A 16,405-nucleotide genomic window follows, 5' to 3' on the forward strand; every position below is an offset into this window, starting at 1 on the left:
GAAATAAGCCATCTCCATCGGAAGATTGGAATGATTTATAACCTCCAAACAAAATATGACATAAATCATCAATATTTGTCTCTGTTTGCCAAGTAGAAAGTTGCATGTTTTAGTGACAAACAAGAAAGCTCAGAGAACTTTAAAATCCACAGATGGTCATCACAGCTCGATCTCATAATGGACAACAGAGAAAAATCACAAAAGTTTGTTAGACAGGATTTGGAGGCAGGGCAAAATACCAAATGGAGTAATCCCCCAGTTTTGTTTTTATTGATGGATTCTGACAACACTAACCCACAGGCTAAGATTCGATTTTGTATATAAGCTTAACACACTGATTTCTTAAAAAACAAACAAAAGATTGACTCCGTATACTTAATAACATTAAAAACTTCTGCTCTGTGAAAGACACTGTTAAGAGAATGAAAAGACAAGCCACAGACGGGGATAAAAATCTTTGCAAAACACGTATCTGATAAAGGACTCGTATAAAAAAATGCTTAAAACTCAACAATGAGAAAACAACCCAATGTTTATAAATGGGCAACAGAGCTGAACCTCACCAAAGAAAATATACAGATGGCCAAAGAGCATATGAAAAGATGCCCAAAATCATAAGTCATAAGAAAATACAAATTAAAACAACAAGATACAAATACACACCCATTAGAATGGTGAAAATCCAAAACACTGACACCACCAAATGCTGGTGAGGATGTGGACCAACAGGAATTCTCTTTCATTGCTGGTGGGAACGCACAATGGTACAGCCACTTTGGAAGACAGTTTAGCAGTTTCTTACAATACTAAACATATTCTTACCATACGATGCAGTAATTGTGCTCTTTAGTATTAACCCAAATAAGCTGAAAACTTACGTCCACACAAAAACCTGCACACAAATGTTTATAGCAGCTTTATTCAAAACTGCCAAAATCTGGAAACAGCCAAAGAGGTCCCTCAACAGTTGAATGGAAAAACAAACTGTGGTACATCCATACAATGGAATATTATTCAGTAATAAAAAGAAATGAGCTATCAAGCCACGAAAAGACATGGAAGAAACTTACTTGCATATTGTTAAGTCAAAGAATCCAGTCTGAAAGGTTACATAATATATGATTTCAACTATATGACATTCTGGAAAAGGCTCATAGTTTTTACGAAGACAATAAAAAGATTAGTGATTATCAATGCTTTCATCAAGAGTGAACCCTAATGTAAACTATGGACTTTAGTTAAGAATAATGTATCAATATTGGCTCAACAAGTATTATCAATGAACCACACTAATTCAAGATGTTAATAACATGGGAAACTACGGCTGTGTTGGGGGTGAAGGGATACATGGGAACTCTGTCCTTTCTGCTCCATATTTCTGTAAACATGAACACTACCATAAAAAATAGTCTGTTAATTTAAAAACCAGTAGGCCCACAAATAAACAAACAAGATTGACCTACTATATGTAAGAGTATTTTGACTTTGTTTCTTATTTTGATTAAAACTGCTATTGAGCCTACTGCCTCCTACCCACTCCTGTTTTGCTCCACTTTTCTGTTAGTAATGTTTCCAAAATGTTAACCCATCTACAGAGGATTCAGCCAAGGTGTCTTCCAGAGCTATTCCTTTTTGCATGTGGAGGCAAATTATTCTTCATAAGAAGTGGGAAAATACCTCTTTCATTTGTTAATCCAATTAAAAATGATGAGTGCTAAACTAAAATTCCCAACCAAAATTCCAAAGATGAGCAAAACAAAAGCCTGTGGAAATAAGGAAAAAGATAAAGAAAAATTAGAGTATGTTTTGAACCTCCACCCTGTCAAATAATTATGTCATAGTTCAAAATACATTAACTTTCTTGATGTTGAGAAAATAATCATAAAATGAGAAATTATTCTTAAAATAGGATTATTAAAAGAAACAAACAAAAACCAACCTACCCCAAGCTTTTTCCATGAGAGAAAATCCTCTCTGCTAAGTTTAAGATAAAATAGTCCTGGGAATATAAAAATCAAACACGTTGATGTACTGGAACCTTTAAGTGGGAGGGGAAAAAAGAGGATTATTTCGAAATTCGGGTGTGAGGCTGGCTGAAAATTTTATCCATTTTATTATGGGATTTTTTTGAAACGGAAAACTTACCAACTACACCAAATACATTCCTAATGTCAGGAACATATATTGCAAGTAAAACAATGATAATATTGAGTGCTAGAGTGATCAAAAAATGGTGAATCCATGAGAATGGAAAACTGGAGAAAAACATCATCATTAAAGCTTTCCTTGCCTGTATAACATAAAGAAAAACAGATTTAAGCAAGAGAAAGTGTCAAAGCTAAAATACTCACTTAGGGAAACACATGTATAGTACAGTAACCATATTTTTGTCCCCTAAGCCATTTAGATTCCAAAAATATAACAAACGATTATCGTGTTTATTATACATGAATTAAGAAATACAGATTTCTGTGTGAGCTTCATAAAATTATTTTGCTTGAATTCTTGAAAAATACCTTTCACATGCAATTTCTTAAGGTTGCATAATTTTCAAAATTATTAACAATAACACTGTGTGATGAAATCTCAGAGAATCGTTTTCATTAAATTCAACAGATAGAAGAACAAAAGGTTTAAAACGGAAAAAGAAATCTTGCCATGAGAAAGAAATACCATTTACTGTTTTATTTTATATTATCTGTTTCACAGCATGTATATATGAAAACTAGTTCATGACACTTCCCACTGCTAAGGCGGGCAGCGGGCGGTCACGTCCCACAAATGTTTACCCAGCCCCCGCTGCACTCCTGGCACTGCCGTCTGCACAGGGAGGAGGCAAAAAATCTCGAAGGCCCAGTTCTTAAGGAACTCACTGTTTAGGAATTCAAGACATCCATGCAGAAGCATTTATACCCAAAGCCTTTGTTTCCATTTTCTCAGAAATTCTTAAGATTCTTACAGATGGCAACTAAATGCAGAAAAAAGATCCATTCACCCCCTTCAATTATAATTCTAGAGCAAATAAAATATTTTGACTAAGATGAAACTAAAATGTCTATGGGAAAATAAATTTACAATCAACCAGGAAGAGCATATTTTTGCTGACTTTACTTTTTCCTCTTCATGCACATTCTTTTGAAAACGGAATACAGAATTAAAGGGGAAAAAAAAAAAATTCCCTAAACTTGGGAAGAACTATATTCCCTAAGTTGGAAACAATGCTGTGGGAGAGCGTAAATCTAAACTAAATCTCAAAAGGCACAAATTAGCTTAGTGGCTCACTGTTATTTTTGTGCTTTCATGGGGCCATATGCAAGTATGAGGTCTTTGATCAATTACTTGACAAATGAATAAGATATACAAGACTAAATGTGAGTCAAACATTCTAGTCTGCAAAGAATTAGTGTTGCCACATTAGGGAGCTGCTACACTAAGCAACAAAGCCTTTAAGAGTACTTACAGGGAAGTGGATTAAAGGGACTGTCAGAAGCACAGCAAACAGTATGCACAGCTTCACAGTCATGACAACAACATCATGTGGCAAGTATTTACTATAACCTTGTAGTAGATCTGATGCCACTTCATCTGTAAATGTAAAAAAATAACAATAAGGATCACATTATAAACTACCAAGATGTCAATAACAGCAAAATTATTTTCCTTTGCACAAATGGATCTTAACAGATTTGGGATTCCCTGGACCCAATCGATCTTGGGCGTTTTTTTGGTGCCAAAGCCAAATACCTTTTCCTCAATACCACAATGTTTTCTAGAATCTCGGAGTTGTGTACACGTTACCTGCTTCACTGACAGTTCATCTGTGAATTCATCTTTCATGAGAGTGCAGTTTGAGGGAAATGGCTTGCTGAGCAGGCCAGTGAGGGAATCAGTGACAGAATCTGTACGAGGCCATGCTCTGCTCCACAGTGCTCTTCCAGTCTCCCAATGTCTTCCTCACCCCAAGGCAGACAAGGGGTACGAACAGAGAGGGTATTCAAGAACATTGAGTACCTCTGCCTCGTAGGGAAAGATCAGTGTGTACTTAACACAGAATGATGCTATTTGAATTTGAGAGTGGACATTTTGGAAAAGATGCTTTGGAGGAAATAAAAAACAAATCAAACACACCTCTGTTTTCAAGGATCTTAAAATTTAAATGGGAGATGAGATGAATGCACACATATAATAGTGTATAAACACAGATACACACATAAGTGGCAGAAGAAGGTCTAAATAAAGAGCTATGGTGATTCTGAACAGGGAAAGACAACTGTGGCTTTGGGGTGAGAAAGAGGGAAATCCAGGAAGGCTTGGGAAGAGTCATCATGACATAGTGAGCAGCAGGATGGCAGAAGAGCTTGAATTCCGGGACCACACAAACTAATGTTCAAATCCCACGAATTAATAGCAACTTAACTTCTCTGAGTCTCTCAGCTCTTAGATCTGTAAAATGGAAACAATAATATGTTGATCTATAGAGTTACTGAGAACATTAAATGAGTTAATGTATGTGTGCTGACACGAAAAGATGTTGGGAAGAGATTCTCTCTAGGAGCAAGGAACCCTCACTAGCAGCACTAGCAGAAGCCCTCAAGTAGTGGCAGGAACATGCACCTGAGAAAATGAGTAGCCCAGGAGTACTAACTATATTGGCTGAAACAGAGTATGCTGTAGTGTAAAGAGTAGTGGGTGGTAAGGCTGCAAATGCATTAAGACCCAGCAATGGAACTCTTTATAAGGCTTGGACTCAATCCGGTAGGCCACGAAGATGCAACGACTTATGAAGAATAGTATATTATCATCTGAACTAAGCAGGAGGACAGACTGGAAGAAAAAGAAACCCAAAACAGGGATAACAGTTAGAAGGCCACTGTCATAATCACAGAGAGGTACCGAGAATCTGAATTAGATTAGAGATTATGGAAATGGGGGAGAAAGTAATTGTCTAAATTATCAAAGACATACTTTACACAATGTGGGACAACGATGGACTAAGTAGGAGATTATAGCTGGATTTTATTCTCAAATCTGTGAGATATTTGTGAGTTTTGGAGAAATATGGCAAACTATTTTATTTCCACTTTCTGAACCATAAAAATAAACTATTAACACTTACTGCTTAATAACCTCATAGACTTTTAAAATGATCTTATTATTATGGAACATTTTGGCATTGGCCTGGCTCACCAGAGAAACATTTTTTATTCCTCACCATATAATGTTTTAACATTGGCAATCAGAGCCAATATTATTAATCTAGGTATATGCTTATAGGTCACGTCAATCTGACAAAATTTAAGTATTAACTAAGCCTTGGGAGCCCGGATGAAAGGACCCCAAGCAGCTCCAGAAGCCTGAAGAACTAGATTTATTATATATTCAAAATATATTACATGCCCACTTTCTACTTTCCCAGGATTAAAACCTTTCTTCTGACGCAGCGAGTTCTGTGTTCTTAGCTGAAGCTTAACATATGTAAGAAATAGAGTATAACACGCTGTTCTGGATTCAGAAAAATCTCTGCAAATCTCAGTAAGGACCTGACGATGATTTCTGCAAGTTGCATCTGCTATTGAAGTCAGTAGGCTGTCCTGTTTGATACACATTAGCACACTGGGTGTGAAGTTTATAAAGATTACCACGGAACGGAGGCAAGATCACTGAATTAGTATTCAGGAGACCTGCCATTAATTGTGGGACAGGCTACTTCACCTGTGTGGGCTTTAGTTGCTCACCTATAAAATGAGTTGAAGACCTTAACTTGTGACCCTCTTGAATAAGGTCTCAGGCTTAATTAGCAATTTGTTTCTACAAGAATGAGAACCTACTATTGTCCCAGTAAGAAATATACCATAAAAGATTTCCCCTAGTTATGATTAACAACCCAAAAGAAAACCACTATGAACAGCAAATCAATATCTGAATCTTCTTCTGTCTTTGAATAAGAAATTTCTTCTCTCTCTCTCTCTCTCTTTCTCTCTCTCTCTCTCACACACAAACACACACACACACACACACACACACACACACACACACACACACACCCCCTACCACGTGATTTTTCTTGGATGTGTATTTCTCCGTTATATAAAATGTGGATACTCTGAAGAATTTGCATTGGCAGAGAAGGATTAAGTCAGAAACAACATAACAGCTTTACTTGAGAACCAGGAAAATCCCTGTGTAGGAAACATTACATTTACAGGATGAAACTGTTTAGCCTCTGTGTTCAAGCAATGATTGAAGATAGATAGATAGATAGATAGATAGATAGATAGATAGATAGATAGATAGAGATATGCATGGAGCTTAAGCGAGCCAGGTTTTCCAAAAGTTCACTTTGACAAAAACTTGGAATGAGGAAATCTGGTTTCTAATTCCTGAGGAAGTGGCACAGTAATAATAGCATTGGCTTTGGAGAGTCAAACTGGATTCAAGTCCCATCTTATTCATTAGCTGCGGTATCGGCCAAATTACTTAACCTATATGAACCTATCCTTGCAGAGTTGTCACAGGATTAAACTAGGCAGTGTATACAAATACCTGGCACCTACATAATAAATGTTAGCTCAATAAATGTATTAGCATCCATAGGTCCTCCACTCCCCTTTCCATCTAAGCTTTCTTACAGTTTAACACAGCTTCTAAGCATCTTATGATAATTATGTAACTATTTCTCAGCTATCCTGGAGAGCCATAGGCCCTTTGAGGTTCCTTCCATGTAGCTAGCTCTATGTATCTACAGGGAGGAGGAGGAGAGGTCCATTTTTTGGACTTTTTCCTCAATGTTTAGGATCCCTAAATATAATAGTATTTGGGCCAGATGATAATTTTAATTTAGAAAAATATACAGCTGTTCTGCTATACTAAGTTTTTGCTGAATCTCGACAAAGACCCTAGTATCTTATTGATATAACAAAGTCTTATTGAGCTCAAGTCTCTATAAAAACTAACAAACACAACAACCAAAAATAGAACTTTGTATTTCAAGAATTTTGTTTCATTAGCGATGATCAAAAAGCTTAATGATCTGTTTTGATTTTCTTTGTAGTGCACCCAGCAGTGAACTATGCTCATGTTGGAAATAATGCTTTTTCTGATAGTATACACAGAGCTCTACCACTCTTATTCTACATCAGTACAAAAATGCAGAGCAGATTTGGATTAATGAGTGGACTTTGAATTAATATAGAGAACTAGAGTCTATCAAAAATAAGATTTATTCTAGAATATTTTTTAAAAATTAAATAATTATTGCACATTTCTTATAGAAAGACATCAATGCCCCTTAGCCTGATGTATTCATCAGGTGTTCAAGAAAATTTTCGTATAAAGTTATTAATCTTGACCTTGATCTACCTTCATCAGAGAAAGAAAATCAATTCTTTAAGGCCCATAGAGTTATCACAGTGTTGCCGTGAATTCTGGCGGCCTGAACAAATTAACTTACTAAGGAAAGGCAGAAATAAAGTCCATATTCAGGTGTGAGATCAACTATGGAACAATTTATTTTGTCATCCATAATTAAATAACATACTTACCATAAAAAGTGAGGTACCCAAAGAGTGCAGATATAAAATAAATGAGAAAACTTAAAGCAATTGCTGTATTGGTTACATTCTGCATTCTTTTCTTTGAAGGGCTAAAAGACAAAAATGGCAAAAATAGAAATCAGTGATCTGAACTGTATCTATGGAAACAAATGTCTTCCAAGCTAATCAAGAGTATCGCTTAATCATTCAAGACCTAGTTCATTAATAACTATACACCAGAATTCCTGATTTGAAATTACTGCACAAAGGTCACGCTTCCAGTAAACATTCTCAACTTGGACAGAACTAACTTTCAGTTGCTTTGTTTTATTTTAAACTAACAGTTACAACCCAGTGATGGGAGGGAAGAACTCATAAAGGAGACTGCCATCCAATCTGCAAGTCCTAGAAGTAAAATGACATACTTAATACATTTAAAATATTCCAGGATTCTATGGTACCTTTGAAGTTCACAGTAGATGGGCAATATGGAGGTATGGCAGAGAAATGAAAAAGCCATGGTTGGTATAGCATAAACACTCTGAAAAAAAATTTTTTAAGATAAAATTATTAAATGCTACTCTGTTGAAACCACTACTTCATTTGATAATAAGTTCAGTTCTTCAAAAAAAAGTCAATTTGGTTCAACTTAGTTTATTTTTTCATAAATCACCTCTATAAAATAGACTGTTGAGTTTTTTTGTTTGTTTGTTTTTGTTTTTTTAAAGAGAGACACAACTATGTTCACCAGCGAATGTTTTCCTTGATAGATGGCTTGTCTGTACCAGTTAGATATTTCTTGGCTGGCTTCTGCACTATGTTACTTTTACTATAATCACTGCTGCTTCTATATTATTTGGGTAAGATAAAAATAATTTAGGTGAGATAAATAATATTTAGGTAAGATTCAAAATAATAACATCTTAGAAATAACTGTATCGTAATTCTCGTCTTGCCTAATGTATGCATTAGGAAACTTAAAAACATCTTATTACCCTAAGTAGCAATAATTGTTAATGCTTTTGAACTTGCTTTCACCAACTCAATCCAAGGAAATATCACCAATTTAACCTAAGGGAATACTGAAAATATTAATCACATCCTTAGAATCTCTGGCTACAGTCTTTCAGTTGGAATGAACAGATTTATACTAGACTGACAAATTCTTAGAGATCCACTCCAATGTACAAACATAAGTTGTTTTTCTTTAATTAGAATACTTAAGAGCCAGAGGTAGCTACTAGGCAAACAAAAGTTACCATGTAAATGAAAATAGTGTCTTTACAAAATGGATGGTGATGATTTACTTTCTTTTTTCTACTCTAAAAAAATTTCCCCTAACTTTAGGCTCTTCAGTAAAAGAAGTTCCAGATGACTGAAGACCTATCTTGGGATATAATGCCTCCTAAAATATCTGAAGGGAATTGGGAGGAAGGAAAGCTGTAGTGTTTCTTGGGGCTGGATTAGGGGAATGAGAGTTTAATTCACAAACTCTCTTTCATAGATTGCTCAATTTCCTGGCTTGTCAATTACCCGACAGAGATCTTTTCGGGCACACGGAGGCCCTTACCATGTAAAAGATGTGGTAACCTCCCCTGTGGGACCAGAGAGGCATTTGTCATGTAAAAACTGGGGATAAAAAGGAAAATTCTGCATGGAGGAATTACCACACTAACATGCTACACTAATAGAATTGCACATGAGTGGAGGGGATTCTAGTATCAAGATTCTAGTATTCTGCTTTTCAGCAGAGCCAAAAAGTGTAGATGAAGAAACTCGCAGCAACAGGGCAGACCTCCAGCTCTCCTAGAATGGGAGAGATCACACAGATCACAGTTCCTGTCTCCACTGCTGATGCTCAGCGACTGGCTCTTGCAGGCATTTCCAGTGTCCTAGGTCTCTCAGACGAGGCCAGGGGACTTGGCCTTCTAGTCTCCGCTCCAGGCATCATAAATTTCAACGTTGGAATGCCAGCCAGAAGACCTACTGGCAGGGCTCACTTGCTGGTCCAATGATGAGGCTGTTTAGCTACAGACCAAGGTTCTCCTCACAAGGGAGGAGTTTTTGATATAATTGGCTATTTAGCTTTACAAGTCCAGAGGGCAACAGGAAGTCTGTATCCACAGAGGACCTTATTGGCCAGACCAGACATTTGGTAAATCTGTTCTTTTAGGCAGTGGCCCATTTAAAACAGGCTCCATTTAAAGGCATGCCAAAAAAAAAAAAAAGGTGGCTGTTTCATAATGGGCCACCCTGTGTTAAATAATATTATTCTTCTGGTAGGCAACCCTATACTTAGCACTTTCATGAAAATTAATTACTTACAGGTACAAAGACCTAAGAGACCCTGTTACACAAATCTCTTAAAACTTGAAATGTGAAAAACCAACCAAAAGTATCTGTTAATAACTTACACACCTCTTTGGAGAAATGAAAGAGCTTTGGTTTACAATCATCTGTAGCATTTGAAACCTGTGTAAGAGGATTGAGGGGGAAAAAGAGAAACTAACAGTCATTAAAAGTCAGAAAACGTCAACAAACATGATGAGTTTATTATTACGAGGCTTTCAAATAAAAATATTTCAAAACAAAGTTCCAAAATGCAATATAGTCATTGCTTTTCCATTTACTGTGGGGGGAAATCAGGATTAGTCTTACTTTTTTTAAATTCTCTTTAGCTTAAACCAAAAGAGGAAGAAACTGAAAAGAAAATATAAACTATTACCTGGAAGTATTGCTCTTTACAATTTAATGTCAGAGGACAAGGGATGGACCATTTTTTAATTATTACCTGTAAGAATAAATCGAATCAACATTCAGATTTTTTCTTATAAAATTCATGACAAAAAGTTGATCTAAAATAGGTCAGCATTATTTCAATTAATCTAACACTACGCCAAATCACATGCGAGCTAACAGAAGATTCTTTGCTCCGCTGATTTTCCCCAGTTAGGATGGGTCCCAATGGCGGGGTTGCAAGGGGTACCGCATATCTGGTTAGTGGGAATCTCCCCCATTAAAGACTGAGACTACCCTTATGGCAACTTTCAAAACCCTAATTACATCAAGGCATTAAAAAAAAAAGTGCAACTCAAAGTGGGAACATAATGTTTTGAGTAGTAATGGTACAAGAATATGGTTATTTTGTGGACCTGGCGTCAGTAGCAGATAGAAAAATATTAATAGCCATTTTGGAAATGGCCACAGGCAGAAATAAGCAGAGACCTTATTCAAAGGGTGAGCTCAGAGATTTCTGATATGTAAGTACTGTCCCTCCTTGCTTTGTTCAGACTTCTATTACTTTCAGGGAATGTGGATAAAACTGGCTAAGAATAAGAACACATAGCTAGGGAACTCCAGCTGTTAAAAATAAATTTTAAAAAAATGAAAAGAAATCCAGAGGGATGCCATTTCCCAGAAATAATCATGGAAATGAAAATGTTTCAGGATTTTACTCTTAATTATGGCCATCCTGTTCCTAGACCTATAGTTGTGGTTATGTCAACATCACCATTGTTGTGGTGGTTTCAGGGCACATAATTACTCTGTAAATATTTGCTCCAGGCTAAAGCCCAGCATACAAAGGGGCAGGGGAGAATAAAGGAAGCATTTGTCCTTTGCAGGAGACCAATAAGTAAATACTGTTCCTATTCCTAGTTCTATTTTGGTATTTATCTAGTTTTGGATTTAAAACTAATTCAACCAAGATTTTATACAGTGATAAAACAAATCTAAGGAAAACATATACTTTTGGGATTTAGGATTAAGTTAATGAGTGAACTAAAGAATGACTCTTCATTAAAACCGTCACCAAGGGGTTGGGGGAAGAATTATAAGGATAAAGTAGGCAAATTGCATTGACATTTCTAAATAAATTTTCAATATGTAATAAAACTAAATGTTCAACTTACCAAGAGGAAAGAAAGAAATCAAAAGTAATAATGTCATCATTCTTTTTCTGATACGCTTTAAAAAAAAAAGGATGAGGATGGGGTAGGGTGGACGCTAGAGAAGCAATGCTGTGTTACTGGTCTCTCTCTTCAGCCCTGCTCCTAGTTCAGTGTCTGACATTCCCCCTTACTAACAGTGATGGTGGTGGCAGCAACAGCCATTTATTGAGCACTTGTTGTGTACCAGGTACTGTGATAAGGTTGTTATGTGAGATACTGCATTTATTTTATCAGCTGTTATTACTAGGCTTGCAAATCAAAATATTTCAAAACATTTGCTCCAAAACGCAATATAATCATTATTTCTCATTAATTAGAAATATAATTAGACACCTGATTTTACATAAATATGAAATTCAGTTCTATAGCTAATTTCTCTGCAGAGATACATCCCAACCCCATGCATGCCTGCACGATGGACTGGGGTGGATAGAAGTGATCTCCTATAAAGCAAAAGTACAGAACAGGAATGGAAAGAAACCCAACAACAAAGGGAAACAGGGCGCCCTAGCTCAGGGTGAAGACAGAACATGGTGAGAAGATAACTCCAGGGGGCATTTGCATAAAAGGCCCTTCCTTCCCTCCGCTCCCAGCTTTCCCATCTTTCAATACTCAGCTCAAGTTTTATTTGCTTCCACATCCTTTTTTACTCAGCTCTCAGGGATCCTTTCTCTCCTCTCAACTCTTGCAATTCTTATTCTGAAGCAAATAAATCAATACTTAACTATGTATTGCCTATATTGTTCTCTATTTTTTTTTTCTAGTAAATTTATCTTATCTCACCTACTACTAGATTGACAGATCCTTGAGTAGTGTCCAGGTGAAATTCCCATAACTCTACAATGCCTCGCATAATGCTCAGTAGGAAGAAAGCTTCGGACTAAAATCCATTCAATAGTTCTCTATTTTGGTTACTGACTTATTAAAGTCAGAACACTAATCTGTACTCAGACAGAACTTTTGGAAAGAATGAAAATACATTTGTGTTCTAAAACAGATCAAAAAAGGTAAATCTATCTGGTTACCATCATTCTGAGCCACTGCTAAAATAAAATTTATTTTTCAAACTTTAGATATTTCAGAGGGGGCAAAACTTGATGTTAAAATTTTTTATGCAAAATAAGGATCTGGAACAACAGATACGAGTATAGGTTTTGATTTGCATTATTTGTAGAGTGTAATTTAAGAAAATAATAGTTTTCTGAATTTAAAAAAAAATGTAATATGCTAAACACATTTACAAACACATACTGACAAAACAGTCAATGAAAAAATTGGCGTCTTTCAAAAAAAAATTGGGTGAATATATATGTGTCCTTCCCCAACTACTATGTATTTCAAAACCTAATACTTAGAGACTCTAAAATAAATATGCCAGTTAAAAAGAGCATTAAAAAAAACGTGTCACTCCATTGTCCCATTGAGGACCAAATTTAAATAGTGCTCACAGGTAAAAATCTGAGCAGATGGTTTGTGAAGCATTGCAATAAACACAGAATAAGGGTATTATTTCTATATGACAGTAGAAACCTGCATAGAATTAGAGTACCTGCAATGACAGAAATGAATACTGTGAAAACTATGTACAATAGATACATCGTATCAACACATTTTACCTGCTTCAAACTATTGGCTATAAAAACCAAACTATTCCTACCTGTGCAATGCTTGCATTGCCAATTATCCGTGAGGAAAAAATTCAATGTTATCTACACTGACTTTCTTTAGCATCCATATGTTTATTTGCATACACAGGCCACTTCTAACATGTAGATGCTTCTCAACAATCAAATTATGATGAAAATATTTGTTGTTCCCCTCTTCATTGTGGGGGCTAAAAAGTGTATGTTCATGGATGTGAACTTAACTTACTGTGGTAATCATTTCGCAACATATGTAAATCAAGCCATGCTGTACACCTTCAACTTATACAGTCAGTGCTGTATGTCAATTATATCTCAATAAAATTGAAAGAAAAAAATCTGAAGAAAGTATATGTTCAATTCACTTACTTGTAAGATACAAGTCAGTCAGACAATTTGAGGGGGAAGGGCAATGATTTTAATGTTGATAAATTCAACAAATGATTAAATGTAAACACTGTTAAGTATTTAGAAGAACATTCATCAAAGTATAACTATTTCTGTTCATTGAAACTAGCGTCACTTCCACCTCACTTAAATAATCTAAGTTGTTTTATCCTTTTATCCCAGGAGATAGTCTGAATAAGTTAAATACATCCTACATTGTTTTGACAGCACAAAAATCTGGCTATATAATATGGTTTAACTACTGATGTATTATCTTGCTCTTTTGGGTGGCATTTTTCTTTTATTTATTTCTCATTAACAAGGGAGAGTTTAATCAAACTTATGACTTTAAGAGTTTAATCAAGCCATTTAGATATGCATCATTTTGGCAAGTTTAAAATGTTTAATCCTACCTTAGTTTTGACACATACTACAGAATAAACTATGCAAAGAGGAAAACGATTTTTTCAAAATTTCACACAGATACTATCTCTGGGATGTTAAAATCTGTATTAGAAGAATTAAAAGAAAATAAGAAATTCAAACTGTCTTTTATCATTATATTAACTTATGTTATAAATATTGAAATAAATTAATTTTACCATCTGGTATTTTTCCTATGTTATAATAAAAATAAGCCAATTTTAAAAATAAGAAAAAATATTCCACATGTAAAGAAAAATATTTCTTTGCAATTTTCTTTTTAGCAAAACTTATCTATGATGAATAAACCAGACCAGACAGAATTCAGGCACCTCAGTTCCTAGTAGATCTCAAGGGTTAAATCCCAGAAGCTCTGGTTTCATTAATGGAACAAAGTTTCAAAATTAAGATGACTAGTATCAAACTGATTTTACAATTAAAACCAGCCTGATTCTCATGCTTGACTACCCCTACACACATTCACACACAGTACTGTACAGAAATAAAATGATACACAACCTACACAAAGAATTATACTCCATCTAAGGTTTTAATAGAATTGGTGTGCTCTCTTCTCTAGTTAACCACAAGAGACACTGAATTTGAAATGCTACGCTAGCTAAGCCTCTTCAAAATAGATAAAATGAAGGAAGTAATTTTCTGGAATAAAAGTGCTTTTAATAACACACTGAAATAAAATGGGATACCTCCCCAAAACAAAACAGAGCTAAAAGAAAAGAAAGACATTAACAGAATGAGTTCAATTTTAGTGAGGAGATAAGCAATACACTATATTTTAAACTTACCACAAGAGCAAAGAACACCATAAAGAAAAATGATAAACTACTTGTGTAGCCAAGAAAGCCTGTAAAATAACAGTAAAATAAAAAGCAATTTATAAGGAAAATGATCCCAGCGTACAGCTAAAGCTATACATCTTGGGCATGTTTTCTATTACAGTGTTTGGTATCTGGGGCTTAGGGCTGAGAATAACAACATTCCAACTATCTGTCACAGATCATTTATGTAGCTCTGTACAGCAGAATTGGAACTGGCTTACCACTAATGGTACACTGTAAGGAAAGGCTGCTCTTTAATGTTCCGCTGTAAAGATTTTATTTTAGTGGGGCAGACAAAATACTACTGCAAACCAAGTAATAGGTTAACTAGACAGGGCTGAAGGCCGAACAACCTAAAATAAGTCCAAGCTCAAAATTATGCACAACCACCACCCTTCTGCTAAAAATGTGGTACCGTGAACTATCAAAGCCCCTTAATATTACTTCCCTTCTTTCTTTTAAACAAATAAGGTCCTTTTCTAAAAAGACTTACCTATTTTAGGAAGAAGTGCAAGAGGGAACACAATGACAACACAAATGATTATTAGTAGTGTTTGTCCATCAAGATACCAAGACCTATTAGAAAAAAAAAGTTCAATTTTAAGCATAGGACTCCAGTGTTTGTGCGCACGTGCATGGGCACACACACAGACACACACACGCACAGACACACACATGCACAGACACACACACACCACTATGAAAAGCCCACTTCCTTTTGCTAAAATATGTTTTGTGGGATCCTGTATTCTTATTAATGAATTTACATTTAAGAAATGTATTAAAACAATGAGATGCCATTTTTCAACTACCAAATTAGCAAATATTTAAAAATACGATAATAGTTAGTGTTGGTGAGGAGTGATGAGGTATGCACAAAACTGGTGAAAGTAAAAACTGTGTGTATTACCTTTCTGAAAAGTGATTTGGCAATAGATATTGAGAGCTTTCAAATATTTAACACTGACAAAAGACTATTAAAATAAGGAAACAATCAGCAACAAGAATAAAAATTTTGGTAAAAAGATGTTTATTGAAAATATTTTTTAAAAAATGAATATTGGAAACTAACATCTAAAACCATGACAATTTAAAAATAGATAATGGAACCATGAGACCATCATAGAACGAATATTTTATAGGTATAATAATATAATTAATATTCAGTAAACATCATAAATATGTGATAGATAGCATGATAGAAACGTTGAGGAAAATTATAGGTTCATTAAAAACAGAAAGGAACTGCAATAAATTGATAGCCATTATCTCTGAGTGGTAGAATGATGGGTAATTTTTCTTCTTTATAGTTGGTTATATTTTTCAAATTTTCAGAAAAGGGAATGGATTACCAGGAAAAAAGTATGAAATTCTTCATACAAAAGCATTAGAATATTGAATGAGAAAAGGTAGGTTAAAAGTGGGACGGTGTATTTAATCATTTAAAAAAAAAAAACTGGATGCACATAAAAAAAGTCAGAAAGACACACTTAAAATACCAAAAGTGTATATTTCTATGTCGTAGCAATATAAACAATTTTATTTTCTCCTTGTTTGCATATATGATATCAAATTTTCAATATAAAATACTGCATAGAAGTTTTAAAAAGTTAATTTCCCAAGACTTTAAT

The 16,405-nt window shown here is 35.0% G+C and overlaps 1 protein-coding gene across 3 annotated transcripts in view; it reads right to left on the reverse strand.

The window, feature by feature from the left end:
• Window positions 1–729: 729 nt before the first annotated feature.
• SLC38A6 (solute carrier family 38 member 6) overlaps window positions 730–16,405 on the reverse strand; it is a 47,179-nt gene continuing 31,503 nt past the window's right edge. For 2 of the 3 annotated variants that reach the window (XM_033109119.1, XM_033109120.1), the window contains 10 exons: window positions 15,268–15,350; window positions 14,742–14,800; window positions 10,258–10,323; window positions 9,951–10,004; window positions 7,994–8,073; window positions 7,542–7,642; window positions 3,461–3,585; window positions 2,146–2,290; window positions 1,944–2,038; window positions 730–1,763 (listed from right to left, as the gene is read on the reverse strand). In XM_033109119.1, coding sequence (XP_032965010.1) covers window positions 1,683–1,763; window positions 1,944–2,038; window positions 2,146–2,290; window positions 3,461–3,585; window positions 7,542–7,642; window positions 7,994–8,073; window positions 9,951–10,004; window positions 10,258–10,323; window positions 14,742–14,800; window positions 15,268–15,350 — 889 coding nt within the window. In that variant the 3' untranslated portion in view covers window positions 730–1,682. The remainder of the gene's footprint in view (window positions 1,764–1,943; window positions 2,039–2,145; window positions 2,291–3,460; window positions 3,586–7,541; window positions 7,643–7,993; window positions 8,074–9,950; window positions 10,005–10,257; window positions 10,324–14,741; window positions 14,801–15,267; window positions 15,351–16,405) is intronic. The other variant, XM_033109118.1, reaches the window with a different exon arrangement.

This window comes from Rhinolophus ferrumequinum, chromosome 6, assembly GCF_004115265.2.
Source record: "Rhinolophus ferrumequinum isolate MPI-CBG mRhiFer1 chromosome 6, mRhiFer1_v1.p, whole genome shotgun sequence".
Taxonomy (NCBI): Eukaryota; Metazoa; Chordata; class Mammalia; order Chiroptera; family Rhinolophidae; genus Rhinolophus; species Rhinolophus ferrumequinum.